Below are 27,851 nucleotides of genomic sequence, written 5' to 3'. Positions count from 1 at the left end.
TAGAAAATTTCTACTACTATCAATGGGGCTAAAGTTTAATTCTTAATGCCCCTGAAATATTATTTATAAATTTATCCACATACAGTATGTGGATACAGAAAGAGACAAAATACATTAAAAGAGAAAACAGTGATAATAAATATGTTCCAATTTGTAACATAACTGCAAAATATAATCCCCTTTCATTGAAGTTAAGATTGGTTTTTCAGTCTTTACCCTAGCAGCTCAGATAAAATAACCAAACAATCCTGCACAAACATTAACAGACACTGAGCTTAAAAAAATAAATGTGTATTTCTGCCTGAATTATTCTGTCCTAGTACTGTTAAAAATGACACTGAAAGTTTTAGATTTTGACTCTTTTTTTCCCTGCACTGTTATTTTTGCAATAGAAAATTTGAAAAAAAGTTTCATTGCCTTGAGTTTGTTTAATGTATATAAATTTTTTTTCCTAAATAAAACCTGACCATTCAGATATTTATCCCTAAAGACCTTCTTCACCAAACCCCACTGAAAGGAGCATGAATGCCTTGGGAAGAACCTGCAGGCAAGCCTGCAAAAACACTGCACACTGAAGCCCCTGGACTTCCAGGAACTCCTAAAAAGGGACTGATCCTAGAAGGAACTCCTTTTTCTGCAATGTCATTTTGACATTTAGTGAAAATTAAATTGAACCTTTATATAAAGGCTTACTTCTTGTGCACGTGCACAAAAAACATGAAACCAAAACCACTGTGTATCACCTGCTGCTAAATTCCAACTCCGGGGTAAAGGTGCCCCACTGTTCCCAGGCTGGAACAGCTGCCATATTAAAAACACATAATTCAATATTTGAAGTGATAATATAGGAGCTGAACCAGAGCAGCTGTGGCTGCCCCTGGATCCCTGGCAGTGCCCCAGGCCAGGCTGGATGGGGCTGGGAGCAGTCTGGGATAGCTGAAGGTGTCCCTGCCCATGGCAGGAGGTGGCACTGGATGAGCTTTAAGGTCCCTTCCAACCCAAATATTCCATGATTCTGTGAACAGGCCAGTTAGGTTTAAACTGGCACAAAATCCCTGGAATTACACCAGTTTACACCAGCTCACCTGACTCGATGCATCTGACCTTTCCAAGCCAAAAGTAAAATTCCTTAAAGGAACTAAAATGTTTCTTCACATCATTCTGAAGTATAAATCCTGGGGCAATTAGAGAAACTCTAAATTTCTGTGGTTCTCCATGTCTGTGCAAAACTCCTACTGATTTCTACTTGTTAAATATGGTGGTTTTGAAGTAGTTTGATGAGATATGAGCATAAACACACATTCAAAGTGTAACTCAGAGTTAAAAAGTAGATGAGCTTTCTTCCAATAGTCCTAAAGTAGTCTTAGATAAGTCAGACTGTTTCCATGAGATACAGAATGGGTAAGATAAAAATTTATGTTAAAATTTCATCTGAAGAAATTTTAACTCCCTGAGGGTTTCTAGTCGAAGCCCTTTGAAAATAAGAGCTTATAATGGAAATCATGACAAACTCAACTGCAGCCATGTCATAAAAATATAGTGAAAATTTTCCCAGGAGGCAAAAAATATAAAATCTGAAACTATGTGTTGGGAACCTGTTTTCTTAAAGAGATGCCAAAGACTGTGACACACAGTTAAAACACAGACTCATCACTAGTATTGGTATCTGGAGGTTGGTTCCTCCTGGATTCAGAATACAGAGCAAGAAGAGAAATGCTCCTGTTTATGGGCAAATCCTTCACCAGGCAGGCTATGCCACACCTGAACTACAGAAAGGTGGGGTGCCCCTCTCACTTTCAGGGCAAACACACTCCCCACGTGGAAAACCAGCTCATGGAGCAGCACCCAGCTGTGCACATCGGTGCACACTTCTCTTTTCAAAGGACAGGGTTTGTGACAAAGCTGAAGATTTGGCTCTGGTTGTGAGCCAAGCAGAAAGAGTGAGGAAAGGAAATATTATTTACCACTTACAAAACAATTTACAGCCACTGATCTTGCACAAGTGTGCTTAGCCTTCAACTAGGTAGCTTTCGTGGGGAAATTAAGTTGAAGTTATATCTAACAGGAACTATTCCCCCAGTCTTCTGGAAGCCTTGAGATAATTTTATCCTAGAAAGAGTACAGCTTTAAAGTTTGCAGGTTCAACTTCTGTTATGCTCTGCTTGTTCTTTATGTTCACAGCTGTTTGCATTGAAAATAACAGTTAGCAGTGATGGAAAAAATAAAATGTTTAAATTTTTGCCTCCAGTAACCAAACACAAATTTTTATCTATTCATACATTGAATTATTTCAATTTTTTTTTTTCTTTTTTAAGAACCACCTGACTAAAACATTGAAAATTTGCAGAAGTTTCACTGGCTACATATGTAGTTAAGTTATTATCCATTTATGAGATACATATGTAAAGGTGTTTCAGTCTGAGACATAAATAAGTTCAACTGAACTCCTTACACAATTTTCTCTGAAATACCTAATTGTTCCATTTATACTATTCTACAAAAAATACTATGGGCATGCTTACAGACATACACATTAAAATAAACCAGTCACTGCAAAAAGCTGCTTCTGCATGCACGGGAAGATTTGTAAAGCTGTCATGCTTTAGAATATTCTGCTCTTATTATCATCATAAAGAGATTTATATATATATATATATATATATATATATATATATATATATATATATATATATATAAAATATATATTATATATATATATATATATATATATAATCTATGAACACCAGATGGATCCACTTTGGTGAGGGTTGTTTTATCAGCAAATACTCTTCCCTGAAGAATCTTTTTAAACAGATGAGGATAAGCTTTTAAATTGCAATCAAACACAGAACAACTTGTTTAACTTTTACCTGAAATGCACACAATTTCAGACAAGGGAGTTTTCTAACAAGTTCGTATCAAAATCTTTGTATCAAAATTATGCATGAAGGTGATCTGAAAAGACTTTATCCCAGTACTTAAAAATTATCTCCTGCACAGTCTTTCAAACAGATACTCTGAAAATAACACAGGTCTCTAACTTAATTTTTTTTGATGAAGGCATCATATAGTTTAAAAGAAGTCAGTCTAGGGCAAGAATAATGTTAAAATACCAGTGTAGATATTATACTGATAACAAAAAGTATTTCTTGAGTTCCTGTTACAGGTTTGATCCAAACTGTCACATAAATTGATGGGAAAACTCCCATTGACTTTAGGGAGGGTAAAAAAAGCCTGACCTAAAGAAGATACTGTGGTTACTCCCAAGAGGAGAAAAAGAAAGTAAACTAAAATAATTAGGGGAAAAGTGACTGTGGTTTAAAGAGCAGACTAACTGAGCTAAAGGAGACTTAAGTGTTTTCTTTACTCAAACTGCAGGTTTTCATTTGCCATTGTAAAAATTTTTATTTCATTTTCATTAGAAACTTCTATCAAGTTCTAGCTAATTAAAAATATACAATTTTTGGTAGCTACAGAGAAGTTACTTCACATGAAGGAAGGCCTTATTGGAGAGGTGACCCAAAAATCCCTGTGTGTAGCAATAACAGTAAGAATTAAATATTTCTAATATATAGTTTAAATTAATCCTACTTTAAATATTAGTTTCAAGCCTGCCTATTCAGGATAACTATTAGTACAAAAAAAAGAACTCACAAAACAGTAAATTCTTGCCTCACTTAAATTAACCTGATGCTGTGGCATTCCCCATCACAAGTAAAGAATTATTTCAGTGGTGTTCATGCATGGTCCAGTCTGACCCAGGCCAGCAGCTATCAGACCACCACGGTGTTTGCTTATCAAGCCTTCCTTTAAATTCCTGTGCCAAGGCTCAACCCATCCCCTGATGGCTGCTTATCTGAGGGCAGACAGGATTGTTTTTATTCCAGTGTGAAGGATGTGGCTGGGCTGCATTCACGGGAGGAAGCAGCAGCTGCTCTGTGTGCACAGGCCAGGGTGACTCATCTCACCCCAAGTTATCTCTTAGGGACCAATGATAAGCCAGGTTAGGGACAACTCGTGGGAGAGAAGACACTGCCTGGAGGCATCCTCAGTGAGCCTTATCTCTTCCCACTGAGACCCAGGGAAGAGCAGAGCGGGCACCTGGCATGGGTGAGATGATCTGCACACAGAGCCATGTGTGAGTGTGCCTGTGTGAGCACACGGGGTAGGGCAGACACCTCCATAAATGCACCCTGTGCAACACAGCGGCGCCGCTGATAAAAACCCTGGACAGAGGCTGAGCTGCTGAATGGGAGACAAAAAGGAATTCAATCCGCTGGGCACGCTTGTTATGGACAGCCAAATTTTTAGCGTAATCTTATTTATTAGTTCTGCCTAAAAATCAATAAGCTAACGTGTGGCATGGTCAAGCTGCAAAACTTGAGAGTAAACAGAGAGTTGAGGAAATGTCATGGGTCTGGATCTCTAGGGTGCTTTATCTCTTTAAATATAAAACTATTTCCTTATACAAATGTTTTAACATGCAAAAAGGGCATCTGGATGAATACCCTGAATGCTCCTATTGTAGCAAACACAGCCCTACTGCTTTTGGGGTATCTAGACATGGATTCTAAGTTATATTGTCCCGAGTTTGGTGATGAAAGCTTAGGGTGGCTTCCCCTATACACCTTTAAAGGTGTTTGTTTATATGTGTGTACTGGCACATGCAGGTGGGTATACTGTGTTTTTTTTTTTAACTACATATATTCACTATAAATTAAGAAAAACAAACAATATCATGGTAATAAAACCCAAAAGAGAAAACAAAACAAACACATACAAAGAGAAAAGCAAACCTCATTTTTAGCAGAATCCAAAATAACATCAAGATTGCAAAATCAGATTTATTTTTCTTTTTAATTTTTTTTTTTTTTTTAAGTTTATGATTTATTCAGATCAGGCTCTGCCATATTCCCATTCTCTGGAAAGACTGGTGTAAAATTGTTATTAAAAGTCACTGGAAACTCCAGCGCGGCATCGGCATTTTGATAGCCCACGCACGAATTAAAGGGCTGCTGAGGAAGCGCTTGGCTATCAGGCATCTGCGCGAAAGCCCCTGACTGGCTGGTAGGGGGGATTCTTTGGCCAACTAGTTGGATTTTAGGTTCCCTGGGCTCCAGTTGCTGCTTGCTCTCTTCGTCCGTGTCAAGGTGGGTTAGCTTTTCTATCCACATGCGGAATTTCTCCTCTGTCTGCCTCTGCATCTCGGCAAAGCAGTTCATGGCCTCTTCCAGGACATTGCCTATGCAGTTCCTATCCCACACGGTGCCCCTGTCAAGCAATCCTGGAATTTCCCTGGTCGCTCCTCCAGATCCCCCAGCACGACTGAAGCCAGCTTTAAAGACATTGAGGCCATTTGATAAGACATCATTAAGTAAGAACATAATATTGTTTATTAAGGCATGTTAACTGAGGAAAACAACTTTTCTAATTCTGCCCCTTGGATACGACAACAGGAGAGGAATTAGCATTTATTAACCGACAGTATTACTCTTATAATAAAATTTTACACCCACTCAGGTTATAATAGAAATTTTGGCATCATTCTCAGTCTCAGACAATTCTGTCACAAAGGTCTCTTTTTTTACCAAATTACTCCAGTTCCCTTGCAATTTGTTTTGAATTCAACTGAAGGTGTCAAAAACATCATACAGTAATATGTTTAGTTCTACTAAGCTGCAATCCAAAATGCTATTTTTTAACTGACAAACCTGAATAATTATGTGTACTTTGCTTTCACGCTTGGACCCTTTCATAAACAGACTGTTAAACACAGGTGGAATTGGCCCAAAGCCCTCGGCCTGATTTTGGGAAGCACAGAGAATGAGGAGAACACAGGACACAAAACACAAGAGCACGGGGGGGTGATGTGAGCGCTGTGCTGACACAGGAGGGGACAGCATCCTCTGCCAGGCGTGATGGACACAGCTCCATCACAGCACAGCTTGCACACCACGGAGCCCTGAGCAGCCTCACAGCAGCCAGGACCCTGCCCTGAGCCGCCATTCCTACAGCCAGTGCCAGGCAAGGCAGAAAACAGGGAATGGTTGGAAGAAAACTGTTCTGCTTCCAGCTATCCATCAAAAGCACAGTGGAAGTGACTGGCTTTGGGATTATTAGGAAGAACTGCAGCAGCCAGAAGAAAAGGCCAATCCTCATGGCCTTACTCTACAGATCAATAACAAAAGGCAGTGGAAATTATATTTTAAAGTCTAGAGTTCACTCAGGAATCATCTAGGAAGCAATAAACCCCAAAGAAAATGAGGCTCTGTACCTGCTTGAGGAATAATAAACAGTATGTGCATGCCATCCAAATACACAAATGTCACCTAAGGTAATACCAAAACAAGACAAGCATCATATTAAACTCCACAAAGTTATAGAAGATGGTAATTTAATATCTAAATGTGAAACTTGTGGCACCCTCTAGCCTAAGAATAATACAAAATACCCTAAGAATGAGAGAAATCATTGAATGACCTAAGCAAATATTTACTAATAAAAACCTAAGGCACTAAATCTTTATTGGGATTTCACTGAGTACACAAAATTACAGTACCACTTAAACCCTACATTCTTTTTAGGAACTGTTTAAATGAGGTATACACAGATCCTACAGGAACAGCTAAACTAAGCCCTGGGTTATTCTCTCATTTCTGAAGAGTAGTTTTTAAGTCTTTCTTTCCCATCTGTTTACCTATCAGACATGCTGGAAATTCAGCATTCAGGTCCTCTGCTAAAAATATTTACTTTATAATAATTTACATCCCTCCAACTGCATTTTAACCAAAACAAATTAAGTAAAATGGTATTTTTTTTCTAAAACATGGCTCCCTTTGTATGTTCAATAAAAGAAGTATGTCTTCTGTTCATTTACTTCTAGTACTGAACATCCAATATGATTCTGTTTCTTTGCCTCTAGCCCAGACCTTAACTTAAACTCCAGGAACTAACTTACAATCTTTCTGATTTCCATAGGCATTCAAATAAGTAATGTTAACTTCTAATTGCAATTCAAATAAAAACTATTGATGTTGATAAGTGAGACAATCTTTTCAAGTTTTTGAAGTTAAGAATGAACTAGAATGGTCAAAGTTGACAAAACTGTTTTGTAAACTGAATAAAGTATGTATTGAAATATATATAGCCCTGCAAGACAAATTTTAAAAGGCATCATAGAGTATGATAGAGTATCTCAAATTTACAGCAGCAGCAAAACAATGTTTTAAATGCTTCCTGTGCAGTTACTACAACAAGCTGTATCCAATCTTTTCTTTATTTAAAAAAAAAATCTCCAAGCCTAAAAATGCAGTTTTTACATATTAAAAATGCTAACATTTATTTAATTGGTCCCTCTTCTGTCTATAAACTTTAAACTACAGTTTTCTAATTATGCTAAGTTTAAAGGAGAAGAAATTTGAGGTCACAAAGGAGTCAGAATCAAAGATTCCTCTCTCATTTTCAAGACAACACCTCCTGCAAAACAGTGCCCAAGAAATGTCCCAATGTTGTCATTTTATGGGATCTCTTAAGTACAGTCTAAGTAATAACCAAACCCAAAGAAATTTAATTTAGTAAGTCTGGCAACGTAACAATGTAAGATATGCTTCATCTTCATTCTAAGTAGCAATGGTTGGTTCTGCTGCAGACACTTCTAAATTAGTATCTTACAGCAAATCATTCTTAACAGACTAATTATTTTCCCTATCTATTAACTATAATTGCCATTCTGAATTTATCCTTTGCAGATGTTTTATCCAAGATCTATGCACAGTTCTTAGGAGGAAGAAAGCTGTGCCCATCTCTTTGGGTTTACTGCATATTTTAAAAGACTCGTCTTTTTTTTTAACAAAGTGAGATGAGGCTTTTTCAACATTAAGCCTCAAACTTTTTGACCGATTTTTGTGATAGCCTAAAATATAAGTAATCCCCATTTCAATTCAGACTTTTCTAAGTTGTAGAAACCACAATGGTGGTAAAATACAAAATATTTTTGTATATTACTTGAATATTTTAAAATCTCTTGCTTCTTACAAAAGTTAAGTGTTTGCACAGCAATAAATATTGATTCCCAGACTTGTTCTCATGCCAATTTCATCCAGAGTTCATTTGCAGCATCACTTGGGAATTGTTTAAAGGAAAAACTTCCTAATACAGCAGGAAGCCTAGCAGAATCTATTTCAGGACTCCTATGCCCTCCTATGCCATGTTTATGTGGTGTTGAAGAACAGCAAAATTTTAGATGCTAACAGAGAGGCTCAGTCATTAAAAGGTAAAAAGTTGTTCCTCCTCTGCAATAACCCAAAAATCACAGCATTCCATGAAACAAAGAGCCAAAGATTATGACTGCTCATGCCAGTGAAAAGGCTCTCAGGAGCACCCCTGAAGTTTAGACTGAACCTGTATTTTCAGGTGTAAATTAACACCACAGGATGCATTCACAATTCCATAACTTGCACTGTGCTGAGCTCCTGTGCAGCTCGCAGTACTTCTTTTGAAATATCACCAGTAAAATCTCAGCTCTTCAGTCTTCCTTGAGGAGAAAAACAAGCCTGGCACTAATTTAATCCACAGTACCTTTAAGTTCAGCAGAGAGACCTGACTGTCTATTGAACAACTGCTCTGTTTGTAACTTAATGGCATCATCATCATCATCATCACGTATTTCACTGAACATTTTCTTTACCTTACAAATTTAGCCAAATGTATTTCAGAGCCAGTGATGTGGATGGTTTAAAAAAAAGGTTTATTTAAACTAATGCACTATTTAAACTGAAGAGTTCTAGTGACACAGCATGAAAGGTTACTGTATTCTCAAACGTGGCAATTTAATTTTTCAGACCACACACAAGCAAACTGCCTGCTGTTAACACTACCTGTGTTGACAGCTTAAGAGTCTGTGTAATTTTTGTAATGAGGGTCAAATTACCTGTCACTAAATTTTTTTAAGCATCTCTGTTGGCAAAGCTGGTTTTTAGGCAACAGAAGGCTAAAAATGAAAACTATATGAACATAAGTGATTGAGTAAGTAACCGAGACTGCAGCTGAATGTTCAAACACAGACTAAGGGGAACACATGCTGCCTGTAAAAACCTCTTCTGCATCAATGTGTACAGGTAATTCTTTTAAAAGTAAGGGCAAAAGCTTTCCATGCTTATGTCCTGAAACTGAAGTCAAACCTTTCAGCTTTCCACTGTGTGCAGAGAACACTGGCAGACTGAAATTCCAATAGCGCTTTTTGACACCCTGCACTGTTTTCTATCTACACTCAATTCGGTCCCTCAATTTTGAGGCTATTCGCAGTGTTTTGCTAACTGCCCTGAAATGTCTTTCTAGCCAGAAAAAGGAACAGAGTCCTTTGCCAGCTGCAGGCAGAGGGATGGCAGATGGCCTGGAAGCCACCGCAGAGATGGAGCGCTGGGAGTCCGACCAGACTCGCAGCTCCACCGCAGCTCTCACAACCACAACGTCTCCTCCACCCAAGAGCAGCACAGGATGCGTTTTTTGGACAAACCACATCCTTATCTCTACAGAGGGTCTCTTTCCCTTGCACTTGGAAGGCGTTTCCCACAAAGCAAAGCCATCTCTATTTAAAGGAAAACCGCAATGTGGCAGGCACAGATCGCACCCCATTGCACCAAGGGGGCAGCTCCAACCTTTCAATGTCTCAAACAGAACTCAGCACCGAGCAGATGACACGTGCTGTGAAATCAGAATAAATGCTACTGTCCCTCCCTCGGGATGGTTTGGGCACTCTTGTTCTGCAGGTAAAGCTGGGCCTTGGTGAAACCACCACGAATAGTCAAGCCCTTGATGTGATGGGATCCTTCCAGCAAAAGCATTTCATTCATGGTCAGGACCGAGAGTCACATACAGAGGCACCCAGGGATACACAAACAATATCCTGGAACGGCCCCATCAGGTCCCCACCATGGCCCTCAGAAACCTGAAAATACCATGTGGTGCCATTCTGGGTCACAAGGTACTTCTTTGACTTAAAAAAAGAACGTGACCTGAGAGACTTATTCTGTGTGTTTTGGGGTTTTTTGAGAGGTGGGGAACAACCTGTCCCAAAAATCAGTGAAACAGTTATTCTTCAATAGGCTTTAAATTAGGATTAAATTGCCCAAAGTGTAAATACTATAAATAAAAAAGCAAAAACTCTGAAAGATACAAGACTAACTACTAAATTGGTAAAAATAATTTTAGATTTCTATTAAAAGTTTACTACACAATAATTATAGGAGGATATTATGCCTTTTCTAGACATTCTAATAATAAACATATACTTCCTTTGTGCAACCTGCTTCCTAGCAGGTGTGGGAAAAATGCCAGTTTTCATGGTGACAACATCATCCACCATAATCAACTCAGTTAAGTCAGTTATTTGCAAAATCTGCTGCAGTATTTTAAATAGTTAATCTAGAAAGCATTAGTTCAGCAACTTAATATTGCAGTTTTCCTTTAAATGTTCTTGCCCTACCTAAGATGTTATTTTTCTCAAAAAGAAAAAATTCTAGCACAACAGGCAAAAAGGCATGTAACCCAGTAAAAATTGGCAAGCAAAAAAAGTTTATTTTTACGTATTTTTATTTTTATGGATTTTATTTTTGATTGCCATATGATGATGGTTCTATGGTATAATATGCTGCAAGAATAATTCACACAAAATCCTGTCCACAGCACTTGGACTAATATAGTAACAAAGACTCAGCAGACAAAAACCTTGAAGAATTCAACCTTCTTCTGCTAATAAAATGACACTAACAAAATGACAAGAAGGCCCCTATAACTTGCCGCCTTCCATCTTAACACAGCTGTGTCAGAAAGTTTAAAGTGTAGAAATTATTGATCCTAACAACATAGGAAAATAGTAATAACTTTGTCTAAAATATTGAAAATTTAGGTGTGAATATAGCTTGGGCACCTGTGTAATCATATTCGTATCCTAAAATAGGTGACCAGCTGCAATCTGAAAGAACTTAGAATAAGGCTAAGCAGGTATGTCATGCACTGACATGTTGAGCTGAAAGCACAGAATAAGTGCAATAATGGCCAGGGCCTTACTGTTACACAGGCAGGAGGTGTGCCGTGCCATTTCTGACACAGCTGCCAAGCTGTGGGCTTTTTATATTAAAGCAAAGCTGGCCACTTATCTTAAGAATAAGATCATCACCATCTAAGGGGATTTGACAGCACTGACATGAGTTCATATAGGCTTACAAAGATCTGAAAAATCCAGAATTCAAAGGTAGTCCTTCCTCCCATTTACCATACCTACTCTTTGTTGGTGTGCAAAAGTGCACAGGAACCTCACAGAAGAGATTTTTTTAAATTTGCCCACATCTTGTTATTACACTGCAGTCTTCAAATTTACACAGAGCTGCAGTTCTCCTGGGTTTTTCTCAAGTGTCACTCATCTAACTTAGCATGACAGCTGAGAAAGGACGTCAGGCGCGTTACAGTTCAGTTTAAAAAACATCCTCTACCTGGTATCTCTGCAGTGATTGTCTTGCTGCTCCCTGAAACCTCTTCGTCGTCGTCTGACGAGCTCGTGCTGGAGTCACAGGTCAGGTCACTGTCGCTGGTACTGCTGTCCTGCAGCAGGTTGTACTTCTTGCGAGCAGCCGCCTCCCGCTTCTGCCTCAGCAGCCGGATCCTCTCCTTGTGCTTTTGGCTCCGGTGACCCTTCACCCTGGGAACTCGGCCGTTCTGCTTATCGCTAGACTGTCGGTTTTTCTTGGCAGCCATTGTTGAAGTCTCGCTTTCCGACCTGGATCTCCTGGATTTCCTCCCGACCGCGGCTCCGGACCCTGCAGAAGGGTCTCCCTCCGCGGCGGCTTCAGCTTGGCAGGGCTCGTTCTCCTCCGCGGAAGACAACGTGTCTGAGTCGGCCAGGTGCCCGCTGGAGGAAGGGGAAAGCATGCAGTGGTTAGAAGAGTCACTCTCATAAACTCGGCCGCCCGCGGGCTTGTCGCTCTCCGTAGATGCCAGCTGAGACTCCGAGGAGTCCCGCCTCAGTTCCATCAGCAAGCAAGGCATGGAAGAGAGCACTGCAGAGTCTGCTGCAGTGGGCACACCGTCCTTCTGAGGTTGTGTCTCGAGTTCTATAGGCCTGTCTTCATCAGGAGCAGTCTCTTGCTTTTCAGAAGTCTTTGGTGGAATTTCTGAATCAACAAGTTCTTCTGCTTTTCCTACTGCCTCCATCTTCATTGCAGAGCAAGGTCCTTCCAGTCTCAAAGCATTGAGCACATTGTCTCAATGAGCTGGGTGAGCTAGACGTGGTCTCCAGCAATGCAGCAGCCTGCACAGGAACAGAACAGTAGGAAAGAATTACACAAGCAGCTCAGCCTGCTCTCCACAGTGTTACCATAAACAACTCACTGCTTTTGCTTGCAGGTAGAATGGGTTTACAGAGCCCCAGAGTGGTTCTGGTTGGAAGGGATCTTAGAGATCATCTCATTCCACCCCCTGCCATGGTCAGGGACAGCTCCCACTGTCCCAGGCTGCTCCCAGCCCCATCCAGCCTGGCCTGGGACACTGCCAGGGATCCAGGGGCAGCCACAGCTGCTCTGGGCACCCTGGGCCAGGGCCTGCCCACCCTCCCAGCCAGCAATTCCTAATTCCCAATGTGCCAGAATCTGTGCCTGCCCTCTGGCAGTGGGAGCCATTGCCTGGGTGCTGTCCCTGCCTGCCTTGTCCCCAGGGGCTGTGCAGCTCTCCTGGAGCCCCTGGAGGCCCTGGCAGGGGCTCTGAGGTGTCCCTGGAGCTTCTCTGGTGCAAGTGAACACTTCCCACCTCTCCCAGCCTGGCTCTACAGAAGTGCATCTTATTGCTCAGCATCATGTTGGCTTTCTCAATTTACCAAGTGAACTCATCGTTTTACAAATTATTCTTTCATTTACACACCCATGAAAAATGGTATAGGAGTCACACTGAATGGGGTTCCCAGTGGAACCATTCTGCATGGGAACCTTATATATCAAAGACTTATTAAATAAAGAAGAGCTACTGAATTGTCAGAGGCACAGCTACAGGCTGTGGCTCCAGAGGTGTCACACAGATTGCTCTCACCAGAGCACCACCACGCTGGTGAGTCACACAAAGATGTTTTAGGAATATCTAACACACCACTCAGGAAGTCCTTGATTGTCTCCCATACAAGCCCTGTTTATATGAGAACGTCAAGTCTGATTTAGTTTCTCTCAAATCTGCCAGGAAAGAAGCATTAAATAGTAGGGGCTGCAAGCAAAAAACATTATCTACCCACACCAGTATCCGACATTTTACTTCAAGTCATAATTTAATAAATTGCATTGCTTCAGTGCAAATAAAAAGACCAAGCTATTTATCTGATTGATAACTTGCACATTATCTACCCAAAACTACCTGAAGCAACTTCAAAGAAATTTTCTTGGAGAGATCTATAGTTACCATTCTGTCTTCATTATTCACACTTTGCCTTTCACCTGAATTTTCTCTTGGAATACAACACAGAATAAAGATTCTTCAATTACCACATTCACTTACAGATGAATGGCATGGAACAAATCCTTTACAGCTTCAGAAGTACAGTAAATTATAAATTTATGGCGCTTCAAAAAACAAAGTGTAGGCAAGAAAACGCAGCAGTGAGATCTTATCTGAAAAACCACATTTCTGCAGAGGCGGCCAACCAGCCCTTGAGCACCCTGAGGAAGCAGTCATGGTTCAGAGAGATTTTTCTGTACCCTGAAAATCCTTCTTTGTTTTCCTGATCCATCCCAAGCTGCTTGCAAGCATTAAGTGTATACAGGTATGTAATACAAAATATAAGGGTACTTCCCTGCTTCTAAAGGTGCTGTGCCAAGCTCAGCACTGTCCTGTGTGCCCTAACCCACTCTGAAACTTCATTTTTAGAGAATGCTAAAATAGAGATCATGCTTCCTTCAGGCTAATGAATGAACTGCAGTATGGGGCAAGGAAATGATGAAAACACTCATGGGAGTGAAACACCAGCTAAGGAAAGAAGGGTTGGTTAATATCAGACATCACAAGAAAGATGGAGATGGCAGGACCAAACCTGCTAAATATGAGGAAAGAAACCCACAAACCTGAAATCCCAAACAATAAACTCAGCATAGCCCTTCCAAAAACCAGACTAAAATGTATATTGTGGAAAAGAGGAACATGTATATCAGGAAAAACATTTGTGCATACTTTCGCTGAGTAACCCTCTCTTGAAAGCAACTTCAAAGAAGACTTTCTGGAGACAGCAATTTCATGTAAGCAGCAAACATCATGTAGGAACAATTTATTTCCAAGGCTACTGCAGAGCACCAACAAACCTAAATGATGAATACACACATTCAGAGACATAAATGCATGTCAGTAAAACCAATATTTGTAGGTAATTCACCCACAAATCTGTATTATCAAATAATTCTCCTATTACACAGGCAAGTAAAACACAGATTTGATGATGGAATAAGTGGAATTTGTGTTGTACCTGCTAGTGCAGCTCCTAGCTTTCCTCTGGCCATGAACTTTAAAATGAAAAATATCTTCTCTGAGAGTTTTGAAATGTACACACAGGGAAAATACTGGTTGCTCAGACACAAACCAAGAGTATTGGCTTGGCCAAACGAAAACATACTTAAATATTCATAGTAATAACTGCAGAACAATTTCTGCACTGTTCAACCTTTCAGCCTGGGGAGCACAAAGAACAGAGCTTGACATGAAGCTAAAGGGCAGCCAAAGTCAGCTGTACACTTTTTTCCACAAATGTCCTATTTGGAAACATCGTTTACCTCACAGCTCCCAAAGGGGCTGTAACAACACCTGCACTTGCCTTTCCATCTCTCTGGTCTATCAGCCAGAAAAAAATATGTTTCATCTGCACATTGCCACCTTGCTAACAGCTCAATTAAAATGATTTTACTGGATTTTTTTAATATTAAGTGGGATCTTTAACTACTCCAACCACACTGGTTCAATCCCTCACACAGCGACTTTCAGTGAGTTGGCAGGAGAGGAGGGAATAGTAATTTCATGACACTGATGTGTTTCTGTGTATATAGAAAAACCACATGTTTGGTAAGGTTTGTACTCTACAGGTCCATTGAACTGGCTCTTTAGACATCATCAATTCCTTTATTAATATATATATACCAGAGCTTTGCCTTTCTCTCAGTGGGAAAAAAATAACCCTACCATGACTCAAACAGACTTTGCTTCATGGAAGAATACAGCCCATTTGGCAAAAAATATCTATGCCAAGGAACTCCTTGTCTCAAAGAAAGAAAAAAATGTCTGTATTTAGTTCCCTCTGAAAAATGTACAGAACAGCAAGAAGAGACTTTATTGAAAAACTCCCACTCCTTTCTTGCCATTCACCTTTCTAGTAATACTACTAGAAGAGGAAATCTCAAGGTGGTGCAAGCAAAAGACCATTTTTCTACTGAAATGGGAACACAGCACTGAAAATAAGTTGTGATGCTTACAGACACAGATGGATACTTAATTAGATGTTGATCAGAAATGGCATTCTCCTTTTACTGGTGAGCAGATATTGCAACGAAAATTTTAAAAGGCAGTTTTGTAAAAACTTCTGTGCTCGATTTTTCCAATAGAAAATGTTATTTTCCAAGTCACACATATAACACACTAGTGCGAGGAAGCCATTAAATTATCCTGAGAAATATTTTCAAATCATGGACTCATTTGTAAAGCACACAATTTGTACGCTAGGGAATCTGCTCTTCAGGGAAGAAATCCAGAAGGATTTTGAAGGTCAGGTTTGCAGAGACAGCCCAGCCTCTCTGGGTTTTGTCCCCATTCTTTCCCCACCTAACTGTGACTGCACCATCATATTCCCTCCTGTGCACACAACTGGCCCACCCTTCTGTGTGTAGATTCCTTTCAATAAGCCAGCACAAGTCAAAATGAGAAAGCAAGTGACATTTTCTGCCAGAGCTCGAAGGAAGGAGGGAAGGGAGAGCAAGCACAAATCATCCCTGTTAAAAAAAAAAAAAAACACAAATCTGATTTAAAGCTGCTTGCTGTTTTGTATCATCACACCTTGAACTCAGAGGTTCTGCCCAGAGACAGCAGAAGGTCCTGAGCATTCCTTCTCAGCACCATTTGCTCTGGGAAGAGACTTTTGTAAATTAAAAAAAAAAAAAAAAGATTAAGAGCAAAAAGCCTCAGAGGTGATAGCAGCTTCCTAAATAACATTTTTCATGTAATATGTACTACAGCACAAAGACTTATATTAAAGACAGCAGGTTTCCCAGAGCAGAGTTTCAGGCATCAGATTATAAAAATAAATAATTTAACAGAGTGTTAGAGCAGTAGATAAACTGTGTGTCTCTGGAGAGAGACCCTGAACAAAGAAATCCCCAGGGAATTACAGAATTTAATGTCTTGCCTGCACCTCTTAGTTCAGTGCTGATTTTTGGGGCCTTACAGCACCTTTCTGGGTTCTTCTCCATGTCCAGGCAGGCCATTCAGCCCATGTGGAACTGCAGCTGCTGCTGGTGGTGGTTGCCTGCTGATCTCTGGTTTGAGCCCCTGGTGCCTCTGCTCCGTGGCACAGCACAGGGATCTACAAAAGCCCTCACCCAGGTAAGCAGTCCACAGCAGCAATTAAAATATCCATTTGTTGCCCATGTCCTTCCCACAACACAGATAAAACGCAGCTCTGTGTCAGCTATTAGGAAGATTAACTAAATTACACAGCTTAAGGCTGAAGGCTTCATCAAATCCAGCCACTCAGGCCAAGCAATCAACATACTAAATCATGTGTCATACATTAAGAGCTAGAAGGTTACTCATTCTACCTACAACTAACTTACTTCAGCTGAACAAGGAGTACCTCTCAACAGCCTGAAATGCTTAATAAACCCCATGACGCCCTACCCTTAATTGTGCATTGTCATTTTAGGTGTTATTGAGCTGACTAATGATAAAGAATGCCTAGCTTGTGTGCAGCAAACCAGGTCTTCTTTTCCTGAACCTACGGACGGGACAGATTCTTGTTTTACAGGTACCAGTGTTTCCACAGCAGCTTGCTGGAAAACTCACTTCAGCTTATTACTGACACATTTCCTCTTAATCACAGTCCAACAGACCACTTCTTTTCCCTGCTTATGGTCATATAACCTTCTTATGCCAAGTCTAGCAATTGTTGTAATGAAAAAGAATTATCTAGCAGAACACTGCCTTTTACTGCCCTTTCAGTTAGTGCTGAAAGAAAACAATTTGAACAACCCACCTCCTCTCACCACTTACCATTCAACTGGAAGCCATATTTTTTTTTAATGAGAAATTGTACTGATATTATTGAAGCAAATAACATCATGTACATTCTTTAGGCTTTTGTGACTACATAAATGAAAAGTTAAATGGCAGTGCTGCACACAAGTCATTTGCTCAGAGTACAGAGTTAACCAGAGACCCTTCCAACCTCACAGCTTCGGTGCCACAGAAGTCAGTTATTTTCATGTAAATATGAATGGTTTGATATTTATAAGGAACTAAATGCTATAATGGCTCATTTTTACACAAACAATTATTTCCATCTCCAGTGGATTACATTATATCACATTTATCCAACAGAGATGGAATAAATCAGAGGTGTGAGAGAGGTAATGACAAATGCATAAAATAGAGGGTAATAAAATTATGTAAAACAGCTGACTATTTTTAAAAATGTAAACACACAGACAAGCTCATTAAGAACTCTGACTGGAACACTTGATAGACTGTGTGTCTGAGGAGGGTGGGTTGGGAAAGGAGAGAAGCTGCAAACAGCCTGGCTACTCAAGAGTTGACTGTAATGCATGTATGCTTCAGAACACAGGTTAAATTGTTGGCAAAAAGCAAAGTCAGGCCCTCTTCTGACAGAAGGACGTGTAACTCTGAAGATGTGAAGTGCTAATGAACCTGTCCACTTCTGAAGCTTTACCAAAATCCTTTGCCAGTGTAGGTGCCTCGTTCATGCTTTCTTTCTTCTCAAATCACCTTCCTTCCCATAGAAAATGAACACAGTTAATCCAGTGAACTCACCAGTGACATTTTAGTACAAAAAACACACAGAGCTATCAGAGAATGACAGAATGGTTTGGGTTGGAAGGGACCTTAAAGATGATCCAGTTCCAATCCCCTGCCAAGGGCAAGGACACCATCCACTGGATGAGGCTGTTCCAACTCCATCCACCCTTACCTTGGACACTTCCTGGGACAAAGCATCCTGTGCCAGGGTCTCACCGCCCTCACAGCCAAGAATTTCTTCCTTATACCTCATTAAACCTACTCACTGTCAGTTTAAAGCCATTACCTTACGCCAGAGAGCAGAATGCTTCATTAACTAAAAATGACTAAATTCAAAAAATAGACATCTATCAGGAAAGACCGATCTGCACCCAGACAAATGTAGAAATGCTGACACTTTCTGGACTTCCCAGCTTGTTCAGCTCCTCCCGAAGATACCACACATTCCTTTTCATCTTCTTTTAAGTCTTACACAAACCGGTGCACTTAAAACAACACAAGTGAGACCAGCACTCAGTCAATTTAAGTCAGGACAGTTGACTCAGCTCTGTGTGGATGTGTGTGCACGATGCTCCACGGCAGATTTTTCATAACACCGAGCCGCCCCCACGGGGATACTGTGTAATTTATATAGCGTTCCTTTGAAAATGCTGCCCTAAAGCTGACTCACTGGCATGCGATTCTACCTAAGGCACATTTCTGGGAGTGGAGCTGGATCTTCATCAGATGATTCACAAATCAGGCCTGGTAGCAACCCCAAAGAACAGGACCCTTCGGAACAGACAGGTTAAGAGAATTGCAATACAGAGCAAAAGAAGAAAGGATTAAACTAATTCTGTGTTTCAACTGGCTTTGCATAAATAAATGAGGGTTAAAAACAGGCTCCTCCTATTGAGTGCTCAACAGGCTGCATATACAAATTACCAAGGCCTGAATACAAATTACAAGTGTATATGTTAATACAAAGCTTTGCAGAGCATCCTTTGCAATCTTGAAAAGCAACATTTTTTTACCCTATATAAGAAGTAAGACTGCACATTTAAATACAGGTTTTTGCATTGTAATGCTTAATGCACATATTCTGCCTCTTTCAAAGGACAGGCAAGTACCAGCTAAGGTTTATTTCACTACTCTGCACACAGGCTTCCATAAACATTCACCAGCTGCACTTGGAACCCCACAATAAAAAAAAATCACAGTCCTTGCGCACAGATAAAAGCACGCAGGGTTGGCTGCACTTAGCCTTCTAAGAATCTCCTTTCTTCCTCATAATGAAACCATTTTTTCTCAAGGGCACAACAATTTAAAGTCTACAAAGCTCTCTACTCTAAAAATTAGAGGGCATATCTTTATTACTACCTGTTCCTAAAACTTCAAATGACTCACTTTCGCATTTTTTCTTTCAATAAAACAAGTGGGAGAAATCAACACAACAGAAGTTCCCTTTTCTCTTTGCTACACATTAGTTGCACTCTACAGAGGATCATCACCTTTTTCCAAGATACTGAGTTTAACAGGTTTTCCCACTTTACCCATCCATATCTGTTTCTTGAATGAAACGGGCTCTGTGCTTCCCCACCACATACCAACAGATGTCCTAAAGAAATGCTAGTCTGTTGTTCTACCACGATAAAAGTAACATTCACGTAAAAGCCACATTTCTAATTGCTTGAACACCGTGTAGCAAATTAATCCTAATTTTCAGAGCAGAAGTTAGGAACATTTACCTGAGCTATACTGAAAGTAATCAACATTGTGTCATTGCCAACAGCTCCAGCTGGTAGATCAGGACAACTGCAATGTAACTTCAAAGCAGTAAATACATGTCAGCAGTGCCATATCCACACAACCATAAAGGTAAGAAAATACCTCTAAAATCATCAAGTCCAACCTTCAACCCAGCTCCACCACCAAGTTCACCACTAAACCATGTCCTCAAGTGCCACAATCCACATCAATTTTCCAGCACCTCCACATCTCCCCAAAAGCTCAAGGCACTGAACTAGACTTGTGTGGGTTTAGGAGAGCCCTTTAACAAAGACGACTTATGAGATACTAAGTAACTCTGCAGTTTGTGAATATTTTATGGTCAGATGTTTTTGCTCATCTTTGCCATGGTAAACAAACAAAACCAACTCTCAGGTATTTTAAAGTTTCAAAGGCTTTAACTCAACACCAGTGAATGTTTTGCCATAAGACACAGGGCAGTAAGATACCCACTCTATGGTCTGACCATCAGGCGACACATCCAAATTCTACAGAAGGGCTGAAAAGGAGCTGCAAGCCCAACAAGCCCTGATCTCAAATAATTTTCTTATCCACATAACTACTCATAGTATTCACTTGCTTCTTTAATTTCTGAGCTAGCAGTATAAAATCTAAATACTGCAATAGAGATTTATAGGAAGTATACCGCAGAAAAATAAATGGTATCAGTACACTAAAGTAAAGCCATGTAGCATTCAAATGATGAAATTTAACAGCTGTTGGGATGTTCTTGTCACCAAGTGGTGCCAGCTGATTTCAGCATCCCCCAGCTTGCTAGCAATCACAGTGCAGTCTTTACGTGTCCAAAGTGCTCCTGAAAGAGCAAAGGACTCACATCCCAGGTCTCAGTATGAGGCAAACACAGGTTGGCTCTACAAGTGAACAAAAACTACTTTGGGTATTTGAAAAAGAAGAACAGACTGGGTCAAAAGCCAGTCACGTGTGTGATAACCAAAAGTGCCTCTAACATGGGCTTTACTATCTTTCTACAGTATTTACTTCCAGTTGGCAGAGGAGAAGAAATTTGAGCTCTGCTTCAAGAGAACAGACAGACAGGAACGCAGACACTTCTTTCCCACAAGACACAAAAGACTTTGCATGTATTTGACTGCAGAAATTAAATAACAGTATATAAGAAGATACCAAGTTACCAGCGACATAAAAAGAAAAAGAAAATTAAAAGGTAGTTTTCAGCAGAACCCTGCAAGCAAGTACTGTCAAGATAAAAAAAAAATTACAAAACCAAACATTAATCCCCTCTTTCCCCCCTTCCCAAAAAAACTGCAAACCAAACAATCCTTAAAGTGCATCTTTTACCCTAAAACTGCTTCTTACATTGTTATTCCTGTTTAGGAAAAAGTGGCTCAGCTGGCAGAACTAATGGTTAGCAACAGGAGACAAACTACACAAACAACTTTCCCAGTAAAAGGGGAGATGGAAGGAAAACACCAAAAGAGCATGGAGCCAGGATTATCAATTCAACCTCATTCCATTAATTCAACACAGCCTTATTGCTGCTGGAGCTTGGAGAGCTCCATTCAGACAAACAATGACATCCACTACAGGTGTTAAACAGCAAAAAAACCATTTTGATCTTGTAAAACAAACAAGGGAAATCAGGTGTCTGTTATCAAATTCACTTAAGGTTGAGGTGAGATGTATAAGTAATTATTGAGGGCTTATGAAGGTAACCCTGGCAAGATATTCAGTGAATTTCCTTAGCTTAGTTTTATTCAACAATTCCTGGATTTTCTTTACTACAGTGAGTGGATCCAAAGTCTGTATTTTGCATTTAAGATGACTTGATGACAGCAGTAAGTGGAACCATGAAAAACAGAACTTCACCATGAAGGCTTTCAAACCACGATACTCAAAGAAATACGTGTTTTTTTGTAACTCCTCACAGATTCTGCACCGTGCTACCAAAAGGTGTTACCTCCTCTGGATGAATCTTAGTTACTGGAAACTGAAATTGCACTTATGGGCTCATGGGCACTACTATCCAAAAGACCATCCTTTCCTACAAGGGCAACTTCATTTCCAAAGAACTTCTCACCAGACACGATGAGGACCCCACAAGCATTTCACCCAACTTCCTTCATTAGGAGGCAGCCTTTAAATCATTGCATTTCCAACCACAAACAGACAGAATTAGTAGACAACTGTCCTGATCTACTCTTTACCAAGATTTTTTCCCGAAATTGTCAGATTACTTAGAAATGTCTTTCTGGCAAGATCTGGCATTCCAAGGGAGCATGAAGGAGTGAGAGTGAGCTGAGGAGCCAGGAGAATTACCAGCTGATGAGAAATCCAAAGAACAAGAGAAGGGCACTGGTTCAGCCCCACCTTGCTATCAGAACAACCCGATTATTTTTTTTTTCTTCAAGTGTTTGAGCACCAGCCTCACACTGGAACCACCAAAATGCAACAATCCCAGTGGGAAACAAATTACTGAAATGGTAATTGTTTCATCATGCAGACAACTGATATTATAAAGTCTGGCTCTTTGCTATTCCCAGCTCTGTTACTGTGAGTCACTTGGCCTCTACCCATGTTGGATGAATGGAACTGAAATCTGCCTTTTCTAAAGTAAGTTGTGAAATGTTAACCATCAAGCATCATGAAACAAGACACTAGAGCAAAGAGGCAGCAAGAGGAACAATCAAAGTCTGGGTCTTCCTGCTCATTTTCAGGAAATTTTGAAGCATCACACAGAAGAACATCTTGCAGGACACTGCAAAATCCTCACTATAATGTCAAATCCACAACACACACACACTGAAACAAGAATGTGAGCTTGAAGAAGTCTTCAAAGCCTTGCATTTATTTAAAAAGTGACCAGCATTCCACTTATGACTCAAAAGTTGTCAGACTGAGTATTAACAGCTTCCAAGCTGTTTTCTTGGAGACCAAATACCACAAGGCATGGTAAGGCTGAAGTGTGTACTCTATTCTGCTACTTAGATCATTTATGAGCATTGGAGAGACAAACTGTGTGGTCAAACTGATACAAAACCCCTGGACACCTTCTTAAACAATGAGGTGAATCATTCTGAGCATAGAGCCGACACACCTCATGACCACGGGCGAGTTACTCGGCCTCCTGGAGCAGCCAGTAATGCATCTGACACGGCGCCACTGCAACACCTGCGCCTCATTTCCAGCCCTGCGAGGAACCCGCGTGTGCCCAGCTGCAGGGAGCCAGCCACGTCCAGCAGAAACTGCTACAGGCTCCACTCACGCCCGTCAGACACCGGCAGGGGCAGCAGGAACCAGCGGGAATGGGCAAGCACAGATTGCATGTGAAGCCTTAGCAGTAACACCTGTCGGCTTCTCGGCTGTTTTATGGCCTGGAAAGGCTCGGGATGGCCTTGGGCAGCCCGTGCTCCAAAGGACGGAAAGAGGCTTCTGTTTTTTTCTCGGTCTTCAGTGTTTATTAATTGTTTATCTAAAAGATTTTCTCTCGGCCCCAGAGGTCTGCACAGCAGCCAGCCATGAGCACACTGAGAGCCCCCGGGGCGGTCACCTGTCTTTATACCCAAAACTACGTATACAATATTTACCTATTTCCCCCAATACCTTTTACCCTTATTGACCAGTGCACTTTTAGTAATAACCAATCCCAAAGTGCCACCATCACCACAGAAGATGGAGGCCAAGAAGAAGAAGAAGAAGAAGAGGACACGTCCCAATTCCTCCATCTTACTTCTCTAGACCCCCCTGTACAGAAATCCCAAACCCTGTGTTTTACACTCTAATTAACTTATCCCTTCACCATTCACCCAGTGAAATCCTCCCATCCTCATACAGGTGTCATCTCCTGTGCAGGATCAAAGTCCAGCCACCAGACACTTCTGGCAACATTCCGGGACCTCCGAGCCCCCCAAGGGTGGTCTGGGTCACTCTGCACATCAGTCCTGAGGTGCTGAGATCCCACAACACCGAGCAAGTGATGAGGCATCAGTCACTCAGCTTAGCTCAGAGAGGGACTGTGCCCATCAGAGCAGGCAACAGCACAGGCTAATGTTTAGACCATATGCACATTTTGATTTACAGTCCCTTTCATCCAGTTCTCTTTCTGTTCAAAACTGCACATTTGTGGACGTTGTGTTCTAAACCCCAAGTAGCAGACTCAGAACTGCAATATGCATTAAAAACCTGGAACAAAGATGTGACAGAAAGTACTATTTCTGTGGTGATTTGTTGTCCAAGTTCTCTGCAATTAACATCTGCTGCCACAGATTCCAGTATCATAACTCTGGCTGCTCCTGAGAAGAGTGATAAAGGCTGAACTCCCATTCATGTGCTGAACATTTACTTTGGTTCTGGAAAACCAAAAGTTGTTTCCCTTCCACACAAGGTGATCTCAGAGCAGCGACACACACTGTACCACACTTTATCTCAGAGCTCTTTCCCAGCACTATGCCCGTCCCCCTCTCCCAGTGCTGCTTCATTTTCAGCTCCCATCACCACCAATAATGTTCAAGCCAGCAAAAATATTCAAGTTCTAGTAACTCTTTTCCAGAGTGAGTACAAGTTACATGCTGGCAATTATGATATTTAAATCTTTTACTTTGATCTAGTACACGTGTTATTAAATCTGCTGCTCAGTTTCTGTCAATGGTTGCAGTTTTCTAAGCCATTCTGCCAGGTGCAGATAAACACACAGAAGCTGAGACTGACCACAGGCCCAATTCTGTCAAAAAGTACCATGAACACAACGAGTTTGAAATGCTACACACAAGTATGTGTGAGTTGCTTGAAACTATTTAGTAATTTGAAAAACTTTCGAAAGCTTTCATATCTTTACATAATTGGTGGTATTTTGGTCAGAGGTAACCAGAGTTGGATCACTCAGTGTGCAGCCCCTTCCCCGTGTGGTACATACAGACCCCCCATCTCATTAGCAGATGTTTCACTGAGATGTTGATGCACAGGCAGGTCAAAGATGGCACATACATCCTTGGTGGTGCAGGCAGTTGATGTGATAACATACAAGGGAAAGGGAAGAAAGTGAACAGGACCCAGGCAAAGAATCCTGCATTTTAAAGGTAAATATACAGCAAGGAGGAGGAGGTCAGGACAGCCAAGGCAATTATTTCTTGCTGCTCTCATTGAGTTACACCAACTTATCTCCCTCATGTTTGATGTTCAAAGCCCCTCATGGTAACCCACATTTACTCTTTGTTCACTCAACCTTAACTTGCCCCATCAATCCCACCCCCTCCGCAGTGCCCATCTGTCAGAGGCACCCAAACATCCTTCCTGCCTCCTCTTCATCAGCTGCAGCAGGGCAGCATTTTCTGCGTGCTGTGGCTGTTCCCAGCTGCCTCGTGGGCGGCTCCAGGCTCCTTCCCACTCCTGGTCTGTGCTCTGTGACTCCCTGCGGGCAGGCAGAGCTGCACGGCCACACACCTCGCACGGCTGCATGTGCAAGGCCACAGCCCTTCCTCCCTCCTGACTTCTCCCGGCACCTCCTCACCACGCCAGCCAGCAACTGGGCTGCAGAGCAAACAGAAAATAGTTGACACGGTGTAATTAAAAAATTCGAGTGCTTCAAAATGAGTCAGAACCGCTGCCCTCATGTACTCGAGCAGAAATACCAGCTGCCCAGACTCACACAGCGCCTTCCATCACCTGCTGCATCCCTGCCCTTGGCTCCCCAGACAGAGCACCAGTGTCCCTGGAAAGCCAGAACCGCAGAAAACTGCTTTTATTGGCTTTCAGCAGCCACATAACCACCCCCTTGGGAGCTTGTCTGGACAGCACCAGCCTCCTCTAGATCACTGGAGGTGAGAAACATCAGAAAATTACTCTTAAGAACAACTGCTGCTGGACAGATGAGTTCCCCACACTTCCCCTCACTGCTTTCCTACCGTCTATCTATTTATATTTATCTATCTATATGCATGTGTATATAAATGAGGGGTGTCTGGGTTTAACAAACACAAGATAAGCACCTCGCTGCTCCCCTGGGAGTTTGCTACAGACCTGTTTGCTCCACAGAGGCCACGTTTCCCTCCTCCAGGGCAGCAGGGAAAGCAAGCTGTGCTGCCCTGGCAGCCTGGCTCCCAGCTCTGGAACCACAGGAGCAGCAATTGCAGGAGCACAGGGGCAGGAGAGCCACACGCCAGGGAAAGCAAGCTGTGCTGCCCTGGCAGCCTGGCTCCCAGCTCTGGAACCACGGGAGCAGCAATTCCAGGAGCACAGGGGCAGGAGAGCCACACGCTGGGGAGCTCCAAGGAGCACCACACTCATCTTCCACCTCAAGGTCAAACAGTGTGTTTTTGACAGACTCAAGCAACTTAGCACTCTTTAAGAGAAACATTTTAAATGTAGCACTTGTTTCCTGTTCCAAGGGCAGAGGCATTACTGTTTGTGCTTAAATTTTTAGCTCGGAGAGTGGAAATAGTGCAGCTCTTCAAGCTGTAAGTGAAACTACTATTTGGTCTGATGGTTGGCAAGTAACAGAGAAGATCTAAAACCTAATAAAATCCCTGGGAGGGGGAATGAAAATAAATTTTACATTTTTAAAGGGATGCTCAAGGGTTCAAAGATTTACTTGCTCATTCACTTTTAAAAGCTGGAATTACTTGTCGGGGAAAAAAAAAAAAAGTCAAACAGGACTGACTCCTGCCATCTCGACACACAAGTTTTTTTTCAGCTTTTGAAGTGTTGTTAGGTACTTTGTGCTGGTTTAAAGTGCACAACTAGTTACAACCACGACCTTGCTTAACTAAGTTATTACAGTTATAGATTCACCAAGGGACCCGCAAACTTTGAGGCAAGCTGCCTTGTTACACGGTTAACAAACTAAGACATAAATGCACCTTGATGCTACTTAACAAAGGTGGGAGCAATGTAACTCTAAAAATAAATTTTAAATTTTTAAAAACCCAGACAAACAAAACCAAAACAACAAGTCTTTCAGAAAGTGGCCTTTGTTGTCCAATAACCTCCAGGCAAATAAAGTTACAGTACTGGAACTGGGGAAACAGTTAAAATATTACAAGTCTTCTCAGACCACCTTGTTTCGCTTTTTAAAAGGAACCAGTAGCGCAGTTAAGTTTTTATATTCCCCGCGGATGGCTGTGCGGCTCGGAGCCACATCTGCAACCCATTAGATGTCAGGAGCCCAGGGGGAACCCGGGCTGGATCCGCAACGAGCGACTCGAGCGTCCTTCCCATAGAAAACACATTTTCCCACCAGAGGAACACACCGGCCAAGGTAAACAAAGACGCAAGGAAACCCCTGGAGAAGCACAGAAGGGACCCCTTGCAGAAACAAGGGCTACTCTCCAACCCTCCAACAGCTCGCACGACTTCAAAAGTCGTTGCAGGAAGAGAGAAAAAAAAAAAAAAAAAAAAAAAAAGAAAAGAAAAGAAAAAAAAGGAAAAGGAAAAAAAAAAAAAAGAGGCTCGTTACAAAAGTCCCGGGAAAGACAAAGCGGCCCCCGAGCTGCTCCAGGGATCCGTGGGGAGTTTGGCCCCCGCGGGGTCAGGGCAGAGGAGGGCGGAGGGGCCGGGGCAGGAGCACAGCGGCGGCGGCGGGACCACCCTGAGGGGCGCAGCCCCCGCCCGCGCCCGGGGCGGCCGGGCCGGTACCGCCCCTCCCCGCGGCCCCCCGCCCGCCCGCCCGGCCGGCCGGCAGCGCGCTCACCTGTGCGAGGCTGGGCCCCTCGCGGCCTGCCCGGCGCGGGCAGCGGCCGGGGCATGGGCAGCGGCCGGGGGAGCCGGAGCCGCGGGCGCAGCCGGAGCGGCCGCCGGGAAGCGCCGGGAATGTCACCGCGGCCGCCGCGCCGTCACTTCCGCCCGCCGCGCCGCGAGCGCCCGCGCGAGCCGCCCGCGCCCCGCAGCGACCCCGCGCGGCCGGAGAGGGAACGGCGGGAGCGGCGCCGGGGGCGCGCGTGCGGCTGCGTCCGTGTGTGCGACCGTGTGTGAGAGTGTGTGTGTCTGTGTGTGTGTGTGTGTGTGTGTCTGTCTGTCCGTGTGTGCGACCGTGTGTGAGTGTGTGTGTGTGTGTGTCTGTGTGTGTGTGTGTGTCTGTG

General features: G+C 42.2%; 1 protein-coding gene across 2 annotated transcripts in view; it reads right to left on the bottom strand.

Moving 5' to 3' along the window:
- ARK2N (arkadia (RNF111) N-terminal like PKA signaling regulator 2N) overlaps positions 1-27,543 on the bottom strand; it is a 45,616-nt gene extending 18,073 nt beyond the window's left edge. The window contains exons 1-3 of one of the 2 annotated variants that reach the window (XM_058043449.1): positions 27,464-27,543; positions 11,490-12,304; positions 2,755-5,335 (exon numbers count right to left, since the gene is read on the bottom strand). In XM_058043449.1, the coding sequence (XP_057899432.1) occupies positions 4,881-5,335; positions 11,490-12,213 (1,179 nt within the window). In that variant the 5' untranslated portion in view covers positions 12,214-12,304; positions 27,464-27,543 and the 3' untranslated portion in view covers positions 2,755-4,880. Of the gene's footprint in view, positions 1-2,754; positions 5,336-11,489; positions 12,305-27,463 lie in introns of those variants that run through there. The other variant, XM_058043448.1, reaches the window with a different exon arrangement.
- Positions 27,544-27,851: the final 308 nt, after the last annotated feature.

Source organism: Melospiza georgiana, chromosome Z (assembly GCF_028018845.1).
Source record: "Melospiza georgiana isolate bMelGeo1 chromosome Z, bMelGeo1.pri, whole genome shotgun sequence".
Classification (NCBI taxonomy): domain Eukaryota; kingdom Metazoa; phylum Chordata; class Aves; order Passeriformes; family Passerellidae; genus Melospiza; species Melospiza georgiana.
The sequence above is the reverse complement of the archived record's forward strand: the minus strand, read 5'-3'. Positions and strand labels throughout refer to the sequence as shown.